This window comes from Spermophilus citellus (assembly GCF_964194105.1).
Source record: "Spermophilus citellus genome assembly, chromosome: 4".
Taxonomy (NCBI): Eukaryota; Metazoa; Chordata; class Mammalia; order Rodentia; family Sciuridae; genus Spermophilus; species Spermophilus citellus.
In genome coordinates, this window is record NC_138185.1 from 113,624,796 (window position 1) to 113,639,957 (window position 15,162).

At 37.6% G+C, this 15,162-nt stretch overlaps 1 protein-coding gene across 5 annotated transcripts in view; it reads right to left on the reverse strand.

The window, feature by feature from the left end:
* The window catches only part of MAP2K5 (mitogen-activated protein kinase kinase 5), a 239,809-nt gene that overhangs the window by 102,268 nt on the left and 122,379 nt on the right, over window positions 1-15,162 (reverse strand). For all 5 annotated transcript variants that reach the window (XM_081290299.1, XM_081290300.1, XM_081290301.1 and 2 more), the window contains 2 exons: window positions 8,400-8,473; window positions 7,386-7,436 (listed from right to left, as the gene is read on the reverse strand). In XM_081290299.1, coding sequence (XP_081146425.1) covers window positions 7,386-7,436; window positions 8,400-8,473 — 125 coding nt within the window. The remainder of the gene's footprint in view (window positions 1-7,385; window positions 7,437-8,399; window positions 8,474-15,162) is intronic.

Genomic DNA, 15,162 nt, shown 5'->3' on the forward strand with positions numbered 1-15,162 from the left:
AGAAACCTGCTACATGCATACTGTACCTCAACAGAAATAATTTTATACTGAGTGGGGGCTTCCTCAGCTATCCCTCTAGGATTTGGCATTCAGTAGGGTACTTACAGAATGTCTAAAATGAACACATTAACAAATGAGTAAGAGAAACTGAGTTCCCACAAAGGTGAAGCAGTTGCTCAAACTTACACAGCTAATGGGCAGGGCTGGGATCAATACTGGATAATGGATCATATCTCGTTATCCAATTCTAACCAGTTCGATAGGTATTAGGATGTATTCCTATGGAATTGGCTAGCCAGTTATGGGACAAACATCATTATTGTCATCATCACTGTCATCAACATTACCATTATGTAAATTTACTAAAGAATTTCCACATGCCAGTCACCATTTTAAGTCCTTTTACGTAATCTCATTTCAGATTCACATTCATATGAGATTTGTATTATTATCATCCCTGATGTTATTACTGTCCAAGCCTCAAGCTGTGGATTAGCTAGCATTAAATGGATTGTTCAGGAGCAGGACTAGGTTTAAAAACCCAGTTACTTCTTTTCTTTTTTGGGGAGGGATACCAGGGATTGAACTCAAGGGCACTTAACCACTGAGGTACATCTCCAGACCCCCACTTTTTTTTTTGTATTTTATTTAGAGACAGGGTCTCACTGGGTTGCTTAGGGCCTCTAAATTGCTGAGGCTGGCTTTGAACTTGTGATTTTCCTGCCTCACCTCCCGAGTTGCTGAGATTATAGGTGTGAGCCACTGCTCCTGGCTCAAACCCAGTTATTTCTGACTGAAAAATCAAGAGTTCTTTCCAGAGTGTCAAACTTCCCCAGAACTAAAAGTCAGTGGAGCCAAGAACTAGTCTCAATCTGGTGAGCATTTCTGAAAATTCAGTCTTTGGACCAACTGCCAAACAACCACCACAGGTGTTTACCACAAATGAATTTCCTGAACCAGAATCTCTGGGTGAGGGCCTGGAGATCTCATTTTTAAAAATTCTTATCTGGTGATTCTTTAGTACCCTCAACTCCAGCCACTAAAAAGATTTCTGGAAAAGCAGTAGCTCTCAGAGTGCCTCCACCTTCCTCCTCCTCTGCTTAGTGACTCTACCTTGTACAGACCTTGCTTGAGGGCCACCTTTGTTTGTGTAACCTTTCTCTGTTTCTTAGGCAGAACTACCAAGTCCTGTCTCTGTATTCACTGAGATTCATATCTTTAACATTTATTTATCATACTGTGTTATAATCGCCCATTTTCTAGTCTCTTTCCCTTCAGAGACAAAGAGAGTGTCTCATTTACCTCATGCCTGTGCCACAGCTGGCACGTGACAGGCATGCATGCTGACTGGAAGGGTGCAAAACATGTTCACTGCACATTTGTTTTTAAGAATGAACTTCATAATTAAGATCCTCAGAGAATTCTAATGTAACTTCCCCAAACATTATAGCTTTTAATGTCCATCAATAACTTATAGCAAAGATGAAAATCCTAACACCTTCTAGAATTGTTCAAGAAATAATCAAATGCAATCTTACTCCCTGGTCTTTTCTCTTTCTTCTCTCCATTTCTTTCTTCCAGTGCCTGAATAGTTAGCAACACACAGAACTTCATCCAGAATACAGAAGAAACAAACATACAAATAGAATTGGAACGTGCATACAAAATATTCTTGCAGAACTATCAATTAGATTAAATATACCCACAAATTTGCCCACTGAACTACAAAAACAAATGCAAACTGAGAGGTGAAAAATAAAACATAGAGGAGCTGTGGCTGTGGCTCAGTGGTAGAGCGCTCGCCCTGGCATGTGTGAGGCACTGGGTTCAATTCTCAGCACAGCATATAAATAAATGAACAAAATAAAGGCCCATTAAAAAAAAAAGAAGGAATCTCTTTAAAAAACATATAAAATTAGATAAGAAAAAAGTGATAATGTTCATAGATATCAGGTAACAAATAAGAGAACTCCTTCAGGATGAGATTCTGATAACCTCTTGGAAAAATTACCCTTGCAATAAGCTAACATTTAAAATGAGATTACTGTTGTGATGATGTGCTTGAGCAAGAATGCTCAGCAAAAGCAAGTAGTGAGCTCTGTGGGCTTATTCTAAAGCTTGCATAGGTAGACAGAGACTTGCAAACATGCCCAGGGCCCTGCAACTGATCTAGGTAGAAGATGAGCCCAAAACATTCTGAATATATGGAGCTAAGATCTGATGAACTAAGGCTGAATTCAAAGCTAGTCTCACGCTTTATTTATTTATTCATTATATTTTTGTGGTTCTGGGGACTGAATGCAGGATCTCGTGCATACCAGGCAAATGCTCAACCACTGTGCTACACGCCCAGTCCTTGGTCTCACACTTGAACCAAGGCGGTCTGAACTGTCCTCTTCTCTCAAAACAAAACCAGCCACCATGTACAACACGGCTGACAGAGGATCTGTGATGGATATTTTGCAGTTAAAAAGCTAAGGCTGCGGTTACCTTCTCACATGACAGCTGTCAACAGTGTAAAAAGCTAAGTGATAAGATGACTTCCTGAGAAGCACCTCTGTACTGAGGCTGAAGTAAAGAGCAAACAAAACAAAACAAAAACCTTGGCTTGTTCCTGAGAAGAGCAAGGCATGGTGATGATCTAAGATGCAAATTTACAATGGCTCTTCTAGGACGTGGCTTTAAGCTGGAACTCACACTCCTCCCCCTAGCCACTCTGTGACTGGGCATTTAACCAGTTAACTAGTTCCATAACTCTGCTTACAATACAACATTCCAGTACTGACCCCACCTTTTCCATTTTTCTTTCTTCTCCTGCTTCTCTGCTTCTCTCTGAAAGGCCTCTTTTTCAGTTCCCTGGGGCTAGAGAGGAGGAACAGCTTTAGATCACCGACAGTGACCCTCTTCAGCATGAAAATGGGGAGGATCTCTGGGGAAGATCTCCTGAGACCTTCAGTCTTAGGTGGGCCCTGAAGCCTGACCACTGCCTTTACCGAGTGTGGTAAGGTGAAGGCCCTCAGGAATAAACAGCTCTAGCGCTCTGACATTCTACATTCCTCTCTGTTGTGAGATTTCACTCAAAAATTGTCCCGAGAGTTCCTGTACATTTAGCTCTTCAGTGCATCTGAGATGGTTTGATTTTTTTTTTTTAAACTAGCCATTTTGAACAGAAGAGTTGATCCAAGTAACCTAACCTGCCATCCATCGAAACCTGAAGCTGCTGCCCTAATTAAATCTTGCCTCTCACTTCGTGCTGCTCTGAGACCTTGGGCTTAAAGTTATTTCACCTTTGGTTCTCTGTGAAGTGGAGATGATAACAATAGCTCTCTACTGTGGGGTCGTGTGAGGATTAATGAATCCACGTAACATGCTTGATTCAGTTTGTGCCATCTGAGAACCCTCAGTAAATGCTAGCTTTTTCCTAATTGTCACACCTACCCTTCCTGTCACAACATGAGCATGGCCACCTGAGTCAGAGCGCATGATCTTTATAGGTTTTATTCCAGGTAAAGATATTTCTAAGGATGGGAACAGCCTGAACAGTGGTTGTGGGGGGGATTCAGGATATAAGAATAGTTATATAGAAAATAGACTTATTTTCTGATTCCAAAGAATAAGCATTTGTGTGACTTTTTTTAAAATTTCAAAATACTAATAATATCACATTTTAATGACTACAGAATAGTTTGTTAAAATTTAGGTACTTTTGTCTTAAGATTAGAATAAATTTTTAGTAATTAGAATTTCTGGGAAATAGTTTTACTTAATATAACTTCCAAAGCTTCTGGATTCCTTTGACATCCTTCTGGATGAAATACTGTTAAAATGTAGTTGCAAATCTTTCATGCTTTGCATGAAGGAGTCTGCTGAACCTACATTATCTGTCCCCTAAAAAGCATGTTTCCTTGAACAGAACATTTCACTTTGCAGGTCTCTATCTCCAACTCCTCACGGTCAGTGGGGAGGTTGATCATGATGACTTTCAAAACCTCCCACAAGCTCTGCTGCTTAACACAGTTAGAGTTGTTGTCTAGATGACTTAGGATGTTAGAGAAGTCTTCCTTTTTCCTATTGTTATTTTTCTTTTATCTTACACTCAAGGGTATAGGAGAATAAAGTGATACTGTTTGAACATTCAGAGCTATTTCTTTCTGATTTATTTTCTTTTAAACATTTGAGTGGTCTACCTGGTTGTATTTAATCAATCGGGGGTCTTCAAATACTTTAATATGTAAATAAGATTTCTAATACAAAAAGTTGGGTGCTCCCATCTTGTTATTAGGGAACAAGATACTTCTAGATTACAGCTGTCATGAACTAACTCATTCATTGGACATTGTGTGAAGGACAGGTAGAGAGGGTGAAAAGAATAAATAAACTCTGCCCCTGTGAAGTTCATAATATAGATTGGAGAGAGAGACAGATAATTTTGAAATGTTGAGAGGCACAGCAATTAAAAGTTAGCCTCTAGAGGCAGATCACTTAGCTATGAATTCTGACTGCCACTTATTAGCTGTGTGAACTTGGGTAAGTCACATAACTTCTCTCGCCTCAATTTCTTCATCTGTAAAATGAAAATGATAATCTTATTACTTAATAGGGTTGATGTGAGGATTTAAAGAGTTAACATGCAAGAGCTTAGAAGAATGATTGGCGCATAGTGCTAATTAAGTGCTAGCTATTATTAATAATGTTATTACCACCATACAGAAGTACACATGAATACAAAGTAAGGGAAATGGAGGGCATTCCATCATTACATCAGATGACCTCTAATTATACATTCCCACAATTTATTATTTGTCCTCTACCCCACCTCCCACCCCCACAGATTCCATGCTGCCTTCTGTTTCTGAGTCTTTGCTTATCTTTCCTCAGTGATCTTAGTTCTAAGTACCCTTTTTGCATCCTGTTTGAATCCTCAAATCTGTACATTACATGCCCTCTTATTTTCTAAATGTATGTTAGAATAGCTTAAGTCCTTGTCAGGCCATAGATAATGCTGCTATATATGAGGTCATGTTTCCTATCTTGCCCAAATCTTAGGCGGACTGCCAAGTAGTTCCAAAGTACCTGACAGACAGAATGGAAGGTGCTCAGTGAGCACTGGGTGATTAACTGAAGGTACTCAGACTCAGATACACTTTCACTGACATAGACAGGGGACTGGTGATTTTTTTTTTTTTTTTGTAAAGGGCCAGACAGTAGATATTTTTCACTTTGTGGGTTATATGTTCTCTGCTGCAACTGTCACAAATCCTCAGCTCTGCCACTGCAGCCATATCAAATACATACAAAATAAAAACAAATGGCTGCAGCCACATTCCAATAACTTTATTTACAAAACAGGCCAATGACCTGTGTAGTTCGCTAACTCTTTGCATAGTTGCTCATGTGGAACTTAAAATGATAAAACGGACCAGCTGAAATGGAATCCAGTTGTGGTTAAAAAACAAACAAACAAACAAAAACCACACCAGCCCTTCTTCCTCAGGAGACTATCAGCAGATACAAGGTGGGGATTAATACCTGTACTAGAGTAATATAGGCTATTTCCATGTTCCTCACGCCCAGCCTTTGTGATCTGATGCAATCTCAGTAAGTATTTGGCCAATGAGAACCTACAGAATTAAGCCCAGCTCTCCTTCTCAGGTTATCTCTGTTTTCTTCCTAGGTAACTTCTGCTTTTTATAGCTTTTACTATAAAGTTGATGACTAGAATTCACTCACCCAAGAAGCAAAGCAATTTCAGCATTGCCAACCTGAGCTAACGTTTCATAATTTTAATCCTCACATTTTCAATTAACAGATGGACGCATCACATTCATCCATAAACAAAAAGGAAAAAAGTAATTTCTTTAATGTACACCTGGGAAAGACAACAGTAAGCTGGATTTGTACATTCAAATATAATGCAATTTAATTATTTGAGCAATTTAAAGCTACTAAGAACATGATGGGTGGTTGAGAAGTTGTTTCATTTATAGTTTGTTTGTTTTTTTTTAATCACAGTGTTTCATATTCTTTCAAAGACTGAGACTATAGCATCAGCAGGGCTTTGTTAGCTACAAAGGCGGTTCACCAATTTCATCCAACCTGGGGTAGCCAGGAAAGAGACAAAGTTTTATAAAACCAGATATGATGACTTCATAGGTGAATTCATTTTTTTCTTTAAATTACTCAGAAAAATAATAGGGAATAATTTTCTTTAAAAACAATGTAAAACAAAAATAAAGTGTTCTGATATCTGAGTGAAAAAAAATGCTCCCTATTGTTCTGAGAATAAGATCCTGGGTTCCATCCATATTAAAGAATTTTAATCAAGATAATATATGAGTTGGGCTTGGTGGCACATGCATGTAATTCCAGCAAATCGGGAGACTCAGGCAGGAGGACTGCAAGTTCAAAGCCAGTCTCTGCAACTTAATGAGGCTCTAAGAAACTTAGTGAGACTCTGTCGCTAAACAAAATATAAAAAGGGCTGGAGGTGTGATTCAGTGGTTAAACACCCCTGGATTCAATCTCTCCCCCGCCCCCCGCAAAAAGATAACATGAACTAAGAACATTGAGCATAATCACCAGGGTTCTATCCATACTAAAATTCTGCACTACATGATATATAAACCTAAGTGATCAGAACTGAAAGGGAGAACCTAAGTAAATCCAGAGCTCTCATTAAAAAAAAATTAATCCTAAAATGTTAAAACAAAACTTTAGCTCCAAACCAATATACTAAAACATTTTTATGGACATGAATACTTCCCTTACTTAAAAGGCAAGAAAAACAGGTCTGAGCCAAACTACATTGATCTTTGAAACAGCTCTGTGCTCCTACCTTTTATTTTTACAAATTTAAAGTTGTCTTATAACAGGCATGAATCCAACATCTAAACAAAACAGATAGGTACAAGTTCTAAAGAGACTGGACTGCTAACCCTCACATTCAGCGATCTAGAAGTAAAACTCAACTAACTCAGTAATTTCATTTTGATCTGGTGACAAAGCATGTCTGTATTCCTGGAAAAAAATAATCGACCTTATTGACTGACATCTTGGCATATTTTAGTTTTAATTAAGTAAGCAACATGGATAAGCAGCCAGTATTCTAGAATGTGCATTTTTTTCTGTAGGATTAAACTTCAAAACTCAGCAATTTCATACTTAAACCAACTAGTTAAGTCAGCAGAGTCAGATGAGTTGATAGCGCCCCTGCAGTCCCTCATGCATTTTGGAAAGATTTAAAAATTGGATCCTGACTGGATTGACTTTGTAATTTATGATCTGCTAGGCTAAAGCTGTGGAATTAATTCGAGAATTATACATTACCAAGTACATAAAGATAAAGATGTTGGTTTTAAATGTTATTTTTGCATAAGTTTACTTACCGCCATATAAGCATTTGTTCCAACATACGTCTTGGCTATAGAATTCACCAGCTATGAGACAAAACAGTCTGTTAGAACAATATAAAGATAATGTGGAAATAAAATGGGCAATTATTCCTCATTTAACCTACAATCATCATTCCTATAAATCAACTAAAAATTATGTAAAAGGGAACAAATTTATCTACAAAGGCATTAAAAATGATTAAATCTCTCCTTTCTTTTGAATGTGATTTCCAATTTAAACAAGCACAGCATTCCAGTTTATAGCAGATAACCTTAAACAATTCACTTAAGCAGGATGCGTTATCGCTTTAGTACCCCAAACCCGCCTGATATAAAAAGTCAATTTGAAGTAGAATTTGAACACATTCATTTTTTAGTCAGATGGCTCAAGATGTGAATGAAGCCCCATGCATTACTAGAATGAAATGAACACTAAATACGCTGGAGGGATAACAGACTTTGACAACTCATAATACAACGATGACCTTCGCTTTGGTCTTCGTGTTTGGCTGGGAGTAAAGGTGGCTGCAATTCAAATCAACATCACAGCACGCTCATGGGTCACTATCACCGGGGTTCTCAGGGGAGGCCCAAAATGGAAATTAATTAAAATTTGTGCTGCACATTGTAATGGCCCTCCACCATTGTTGCTCCCAATATTAATTTTTATTGTGGGCCAGTTGGGCTCCCCAGGCACAGCTTCCACCCTGCCCTCCCTTTTGTCTGGCCCAAACGCTTTCATATCAAAGCTGCATATCAATGAAGTTTGCTATTCGTAAGTAGTAATTACAATATCAGCAGTTTTTACTGTCATTAAACAATGAACAATCATATTCTGATGAGGGAAACTCGCTTAGAGATTAAAAATGAATAACACACTCCCAGCCGAGGAAGGGATGCAGTTTCTGTTTGTCTGGCAGCAAGGTGATTTTTCAACCCAGACAGCAGATTGAAAAGAAAAAGTGAATGTTGTAGAGGGGAGAGTACACTGGGAGGAAAGAGACCTACCTGAGTGCTCACTCCAAAGTCACACAGCTTGACCTGGCCTCTTGTGTTTACTAGCATGTTGGAGGGCTTCACATCTAAAAGAGACCAGAAAAGCTTGCATAACCCATTCTGTATCCACAGGGCTGCTGGTTTTTAAAGGCTTTCTCTCTTTCTCTCTCTCTTTCTCTCTCTCTCTCTCTCTCTCTCTCTCACACACACACACACATACACACACCATACCACACTGCAGAAAATGACATCATCTGCTCACCCAAAATTCGAATCACAAATTTAATGCACGCATTTTATTTGGAAGCAAAATGTAAGGTTCCCCACTTCTACCCATTCCTGGTTTCTACAGAAGCAAGGGTTTATTTCAAGTGAAAGTCAAATCAAATCTTGGCTTCTGACAATAGTAAATATACCCATCGTCCTATACCCAGTCTTTCAGGATCGTGTGTGTGTGTGTGTGTGTGTGTGTATGATTATATATTATATATATAAATTTTCTTGCCAAGAATCTGCACAAAAATGATTAGCTTTACTCAAATTGTGTAATCAACAAGCTATCCCTTCTATCTTTGGTAGTAAGGTTGAAAGGAAGCCAACAAAGAAAAAAAAATCACTCCTATGTTGTTGGTAACAGGTCACATCCGAAGGAAACAATGAGAAAATGAATGTGCTGTTGCTGTTTCCTGTGTTTCCCATGACAAATGCAACTTCAGATAATGCTCAGAAACTGACGTAAAAGATGTGTGTATGTGTGCACATGCACACACCCATCAGCCTTTATTTTATCCCTTTCTTCCCTGACATCATTTTTGACTGCTATTATACTTAACAAAAGGATTGACATACTTTTCACCAAGGCAGTCAGTGGTAAGTCATGACACAAAGGGTTTCTGTGAAGCAGCCTCACCAACAACAATGAGTCTTTTCTGGAATTCAGGGAGGTCACAAAAACCATCCAAGCAAGACAAGAGCACACCACTTTTCATGGTACACAGAAACTGCTTTGACACTTCATCTTTAATGGCAAAAATGGTCTACGGCAGACAACTGGTTATATTTAATACAGTGTATAACTGTAACTACTTCAGATCTGAACAAGAGATTCATACTTTTTTTGATATAACACTTCAACATTTATTTATGAATGAGTTAATTTGCCCCAACCATCCACTTTGCAAAAAGGTACCCCAGCCAGTATCTTGCCAAGAGTAGGTATTTAATTCAAATTTCAACTTCAAACTCAGTAACTGATAACTATTAAAACCTCTTTACTATGTGACAGGCGATATGCTGGCATTTCCTTACTCAGTGTGGCCTGACACTAGAATGTAAACTCCACAAAGGCACGGATTTTGCCTTTATTTACTACTGTATCCTCAGCCCCTGGAAGAGTGGTAGGCATATATAAGTGCTTAATAAATGTTTTTTGAATGAACGAGTGAATAAATGGATGGAAACCATGAGCGCAAAGTACTATTTTATGTTGATATCCTATTTCAGTGATGTGGGGTCAATTGTAGAACGTGTGTCTGTAGTACGCTCTTCAGATGACACACACTGTGACCACACTGGGGGGGACTCTGACGACAAGTTGATGTGCTGGGATAGGCATAAACTCTCTTATCAGCTGGTCTCTCAACTTCCAGCTTTTCCTGATTTCAATATCATTCTTACACCACTGTCATACCAAACCTTAAATATACCACTTTCACTACATTATTTCTTTCCTTAAGGAGGAAGTTAAATATGCTGGGCATAACCCCACCTACTCCTTAAGAATGGGATCATGTTTTCCAGTGTGCCCCCGTAGTAAGCCCAGCACATCACAGACAGCCACAGCACACACAATCCATGTTTGCTGAACTGAAACAAATCTTAAATTCTATGTAGCCTTGTCTTCTTTTCCAAATCTAATTCTCATTATAGGCCCTCAACTTTTGAGTATTTTTCTTTTAGACAACGGGCTGTTTTACATACTGACATCCTAACATACTCTGAAGCTACCACACCAGATGGAGACAGATCATGAACAAATATTTTGAGCTCCTAGAGGGAGCTATATGGAAATCATAAGGTATGTTCAAAGAAGCAAATATTTAGCTTTAATTAGAGACACACACTTGATCAGTAGAGAGAAAAAATAAAAAACCAAACTGCTAGACTATATTTTCAAAGGCGAGTGTATTTGTCCAGCAGTAGCTGTACTATCCAGCTCTAAGAAAAGCCTCGGCATAGTGTTTGCACATTCCTCTCTCCACCCCCATTTGTAGGAGTACACATAAAAGTACTAGACATCCAGTCATTCTCAAACCAAACTTTACTGTGCCTCAAAGTAAAAATGCCATTGTTGAGCCTTGTTCATGCTGTTTTCATCATTTCCCTCCCAGTCCCTGGTTTATAAACCCTTTCTTCATATTTTCTGACTACTTGAATCCTGCCCATCCTTCATCTCCAGGACCTGCCTCCCCGCTGCCCTAAAAACCAAACTGCTAGACTTTTTTCTCAGGCCACTAAAATCATGACTTCCTTTGAATGGTTGCACCATCTGCTGTCCTTACCATTAATTTGGAACTGAGCATATCACATTTTACTAGATGATCTGTTACAGGTATCGTCACTCCAAGGAGTAAGTTTGTAGGGTAGGAATATGCTTCCTACATTTTAGAACGTATTCCTTCTGGGCATAGTATCTTGCTCACTAGTTAATGGTTTTTTAAACAATTTATTAAATTTGCTAATATAAATGCTCTCGTTCCCAGTAATATCTTGAGGCATAATTTGAATATAACTCTTTAAACAAATTCAGTGGATTCAATCTGCCAGACAGAAGACCTGGGTTTTAGTTTTTTTGGACTCTGCCACAAACTTGGCATATAACTTTGGACTTACCATGTGATATTTTAGTTTCTAAGAAGAGAACAGTGTATCAATCTTAAAGAACTGTGAGGGTTAGAAGAGACACTGAATATAAAATTGCTTTTAAAATTGCCAAACACTCTACAAATGTAAGGTATTAGCAACTGGTAATCAACTAACCTACAAAAAGTGATATATTTTATCACATTTAGGGAATAATTACCATTGTGACTATAGCAATTAAAGCTATATTTGAGTAAAATACTAGCTAAAGGAAAATGGTTTTCAAGCCTAGTGAGTAGAACTGTAAAACCAATTTAAAACTTATGAGGAAATATTTTGCCAGACCATCTGCACTCATTCCTCCACAAGCCTACTGAACCGGTCTCCCTATTTTTACACTTGCTTTGCAATAGTCTGTGTTCAACGCAGCAACTCAAGTGACCCTTTAAAACCTAAATGAGACCACACCCTTCTCTGCCTAAAACCTCCAATGACTTCCCCACTCACTGCAAGTGTGAAGTCCTCCTTGGGTCTCTAGGGCCTGCGCATGCTGCCCTACCTCTGCCTCTGCCTCACTCTCTTACCTCACTGGCCTCCCTGCCAGGCAGGCTCCCACCCTGTGGATCCATCCCTGGACACTCTGCTCCCACATACACGCACTGCTTACTCCTTCACTTCCTTGACCTTTTTGCTCAAATGTTCCCTTTTAAAGAGAAGCCTCCCTAACCAGCCACATTCCAGGTCCTGATGTCCCCTTCCCTTTGCCTCTAGTTCAACCCTCTTAACATTTACCATTTATCAACACCCTGTATCTCTACACGTAAGTCTGTTAATTACTGGTCATTTTCTCTTGAGGAGAAGCTCCATGAATGCACACTTGATCTGCTTTATGTTATTTCTAGAATGGCATCTGCTTTATACAGGAAATAATATTTGTTGAGCAAATGGTTAAGGAATGTCATCTGTACTGAAGAGATGGGCTAACATACCCAGACAAGGAATGAATTTGACCTGAAAAGGAATTGCGTCTTTGCCACTTAATGGAATACACTTCAGAATGAAAATATTTCTAAAGGACATTCTTCATTCTGAGATGAGTCCACATCATTCAAAAATACTCATTCAATAAATATTTATTGATGCTTTACCATACATATGTCAGATAATGGTTTTAGGTACTGTGGGGAGAAACAAGAAGAAGACCCTGTCTCTGGCCTCCAGGAGCATGCTGATCAAGGAGTTGGTGGTATATTCTTTGACCAAAAATACTGCTCATGAGAGAGTTCAGGATCATAGTGTTGCTTGCCCATTGCCTAAATATGATGCTCCTTCTGACCAACTGGCATTATTCTTATAATAAAGATAATGAGAGTTATGCAACTAAATAGCTCCATAAAAAATAGTTTTTGTTTTTATTTTTTCGGTTCTACTCCAGATCTACAAAGTTAGAAACGGATCCCATAAAATCTGGTCTTCAGGCCAGCAATTAAAAAGACCTATCTAACTCACTACTTTTTCCTCAGATTTAACTTCTAAAATGTTCAGGATATTTCAAATTTCTTTTCTTGTTTCCTTTTATTTTTTGAAATAAACATTTTTTTTGTTTTTAAAAATAAATTTTAGTGCAACCATTTTTGCAGTTTTACAAGTTTGACAGATGTATACATACATGTGACCACAATGAAAATACGAAATATTTCTATCACCCCAAAGTTTTTTGTGTCTCTTTTCAGTCAACAACATCCTGACCTCAGGACTCTGGCAATCACTGAGATTTCTGCTATTATAGATTAGTCATCTTCTCTTATTTTATAAATACCACTGTAAGCTATTACGTTTTGTTTGCTTTAAACAGTCTGATAATAGTGTTTGGATAGTACACATTTGTCATTATTTATATTTATTATATTTAAAATATATTTTAAATATAATAAATCATTATATTTAAATCATTATATTTAAAATAGAGTCTTGAAAACAGTATAAAGTTGAGTCTTTTTTTAAAAAATATGTATTTTTTTATTAGTTTTCGGCAGACACAACATCTTTGTTTGTATGTGGTGCTGAGGATTGAACCTGGGCTGCACGCATGCCAGGCGAGCGCGCTACCGCTTGGGCCACAACCCCAGCCCTGAGTCTTTTTTTAAAACAGTCTTGACGTTTGTGTTTTTAATTAGAGTGCTTAACTCATTTATATTTATTTTTTGTTTATTTATGTATTTTTTTTAAATGTAGTGCTGGGAATCTAACCCAGTGCCTCATGCATGCTAGGCAAGTGCTCTACCACTGAGCCACAACCCCAGTCTTCCATTTATATTTGATATAATTATTGATATGATTGAGTTCAAATGTACCATCTGACCATTTGTCCCATGTGTTCACTGTTCCTTTTTTCTTCATTTCCTGCCTTCTTTGGGTCAGTTGAGCCTCCCCCGCCACCTGCCTTAGCATTTCACTAATTTCTCCTAATGGCTTCTAAGCCAGAAGCTGGCAAATTTTTTCTGCAAAGACCCATAAAATAAGTATTTGAGGACTTGAAAATCATCAGTTTGTTGTAACTACTCAAGTTCACCTGCTGTAGTACAAAAGCAACCTTAACCTTCACATAAATGAATAGACAGAACTCTGGATTGACAGCTCTTTTTTCGTTCAATGTCTTTAAAGATGTCTTTCCATTATTTTCTGGCTTGCATTGCTTCCTGCAAGAAGTCTGCTGTTGTTCATATTTTAATGTGTTGTATTTTCTTTGAATATTTTAAATATTTTCTATTTAATCACTGGTTTTCAAAATTTTTATTTTGAGATGCTTTGGTGTGATTGGATGTTTATCTTGAACTTATAGCTGCAGATTCTTAAGTTCACCAAATTCAAAAAGATTTAGGCCATTATTTTATTTAAATTATCCCCTCACCCCCACCTTTTCTCTCTCCTTTCAAAACTCAATTACATATATACCTTAGACTTCTAGATATTGTCTCAAAAGTCACCCTAGCTGGGCTCATTTTTTTAAAAATCTCTTTTCTCTAATAGTAGAAAGGGGAATTCTATATTAATATTAATTTTGGATAATTTCTATATTTCTAACTTCAAGATCATCATTTTTTTGGTAACCCACTATTAATTCTATCAAGTAGAGTTTTATTTCAGATATTCCATTTTTATTTTTCATTTCTATATGTTCCACTTCATTGTCTTTTACATCATCCATTTCTCTCCTCATTGTGCTCATGTTTTCTTTGAATTCCTTGAGCATATTTATAACTTTTGTAATTACTCCAAAGCCCATTATCTCTGGTGTGTAGGTGGGTGGTTTGTTTCTACCGACTAGCTTTTCTCCTTATTATGGTACTTCATCCATAATAAAAAAAAAGTTCTTTTATTTGGATGCCAGATAATGTGAATCTTATATTATTGAATATTGAATTTTGCTGTAATTCTTTTAAAAGTGTTGGCCTTGATACTACCAATATAATTAAGTAACATGCAGATAGCTGAATCATTTTAAGGCTTATTTTAGACTTTGATTTATGGAGAATCTAGAATAATTTCTATTCTAGTTTAACCTCACTACTAAGGCATACTCCCTCTAATGTTTCTCCTGAATGTTCCAATGTATTTGGTGAGAACCCGCCACATAGGTGGTTGAAAATAGAAGATTCTCAACCTTGTATAAGCTTTGGAAATTGCTTGACTTACAACTCCCCAGAAATTTTCTTACCTGAATAGTAGCTTTTTGTCTAGTTTTGTAAGGTTTTACACTATGAATAGAAATTACCACTTTGTCAAAGATTCAAGGACACTCCTACACCACTTCTAGAATTCTTTCTTTGCATAGCTACTGACTCTCTCTAAGACTCTCCCTGTGAAGGCTAGCCATTCTGGACTCTAAACTCCAAACTCTATCTCTTTAGCT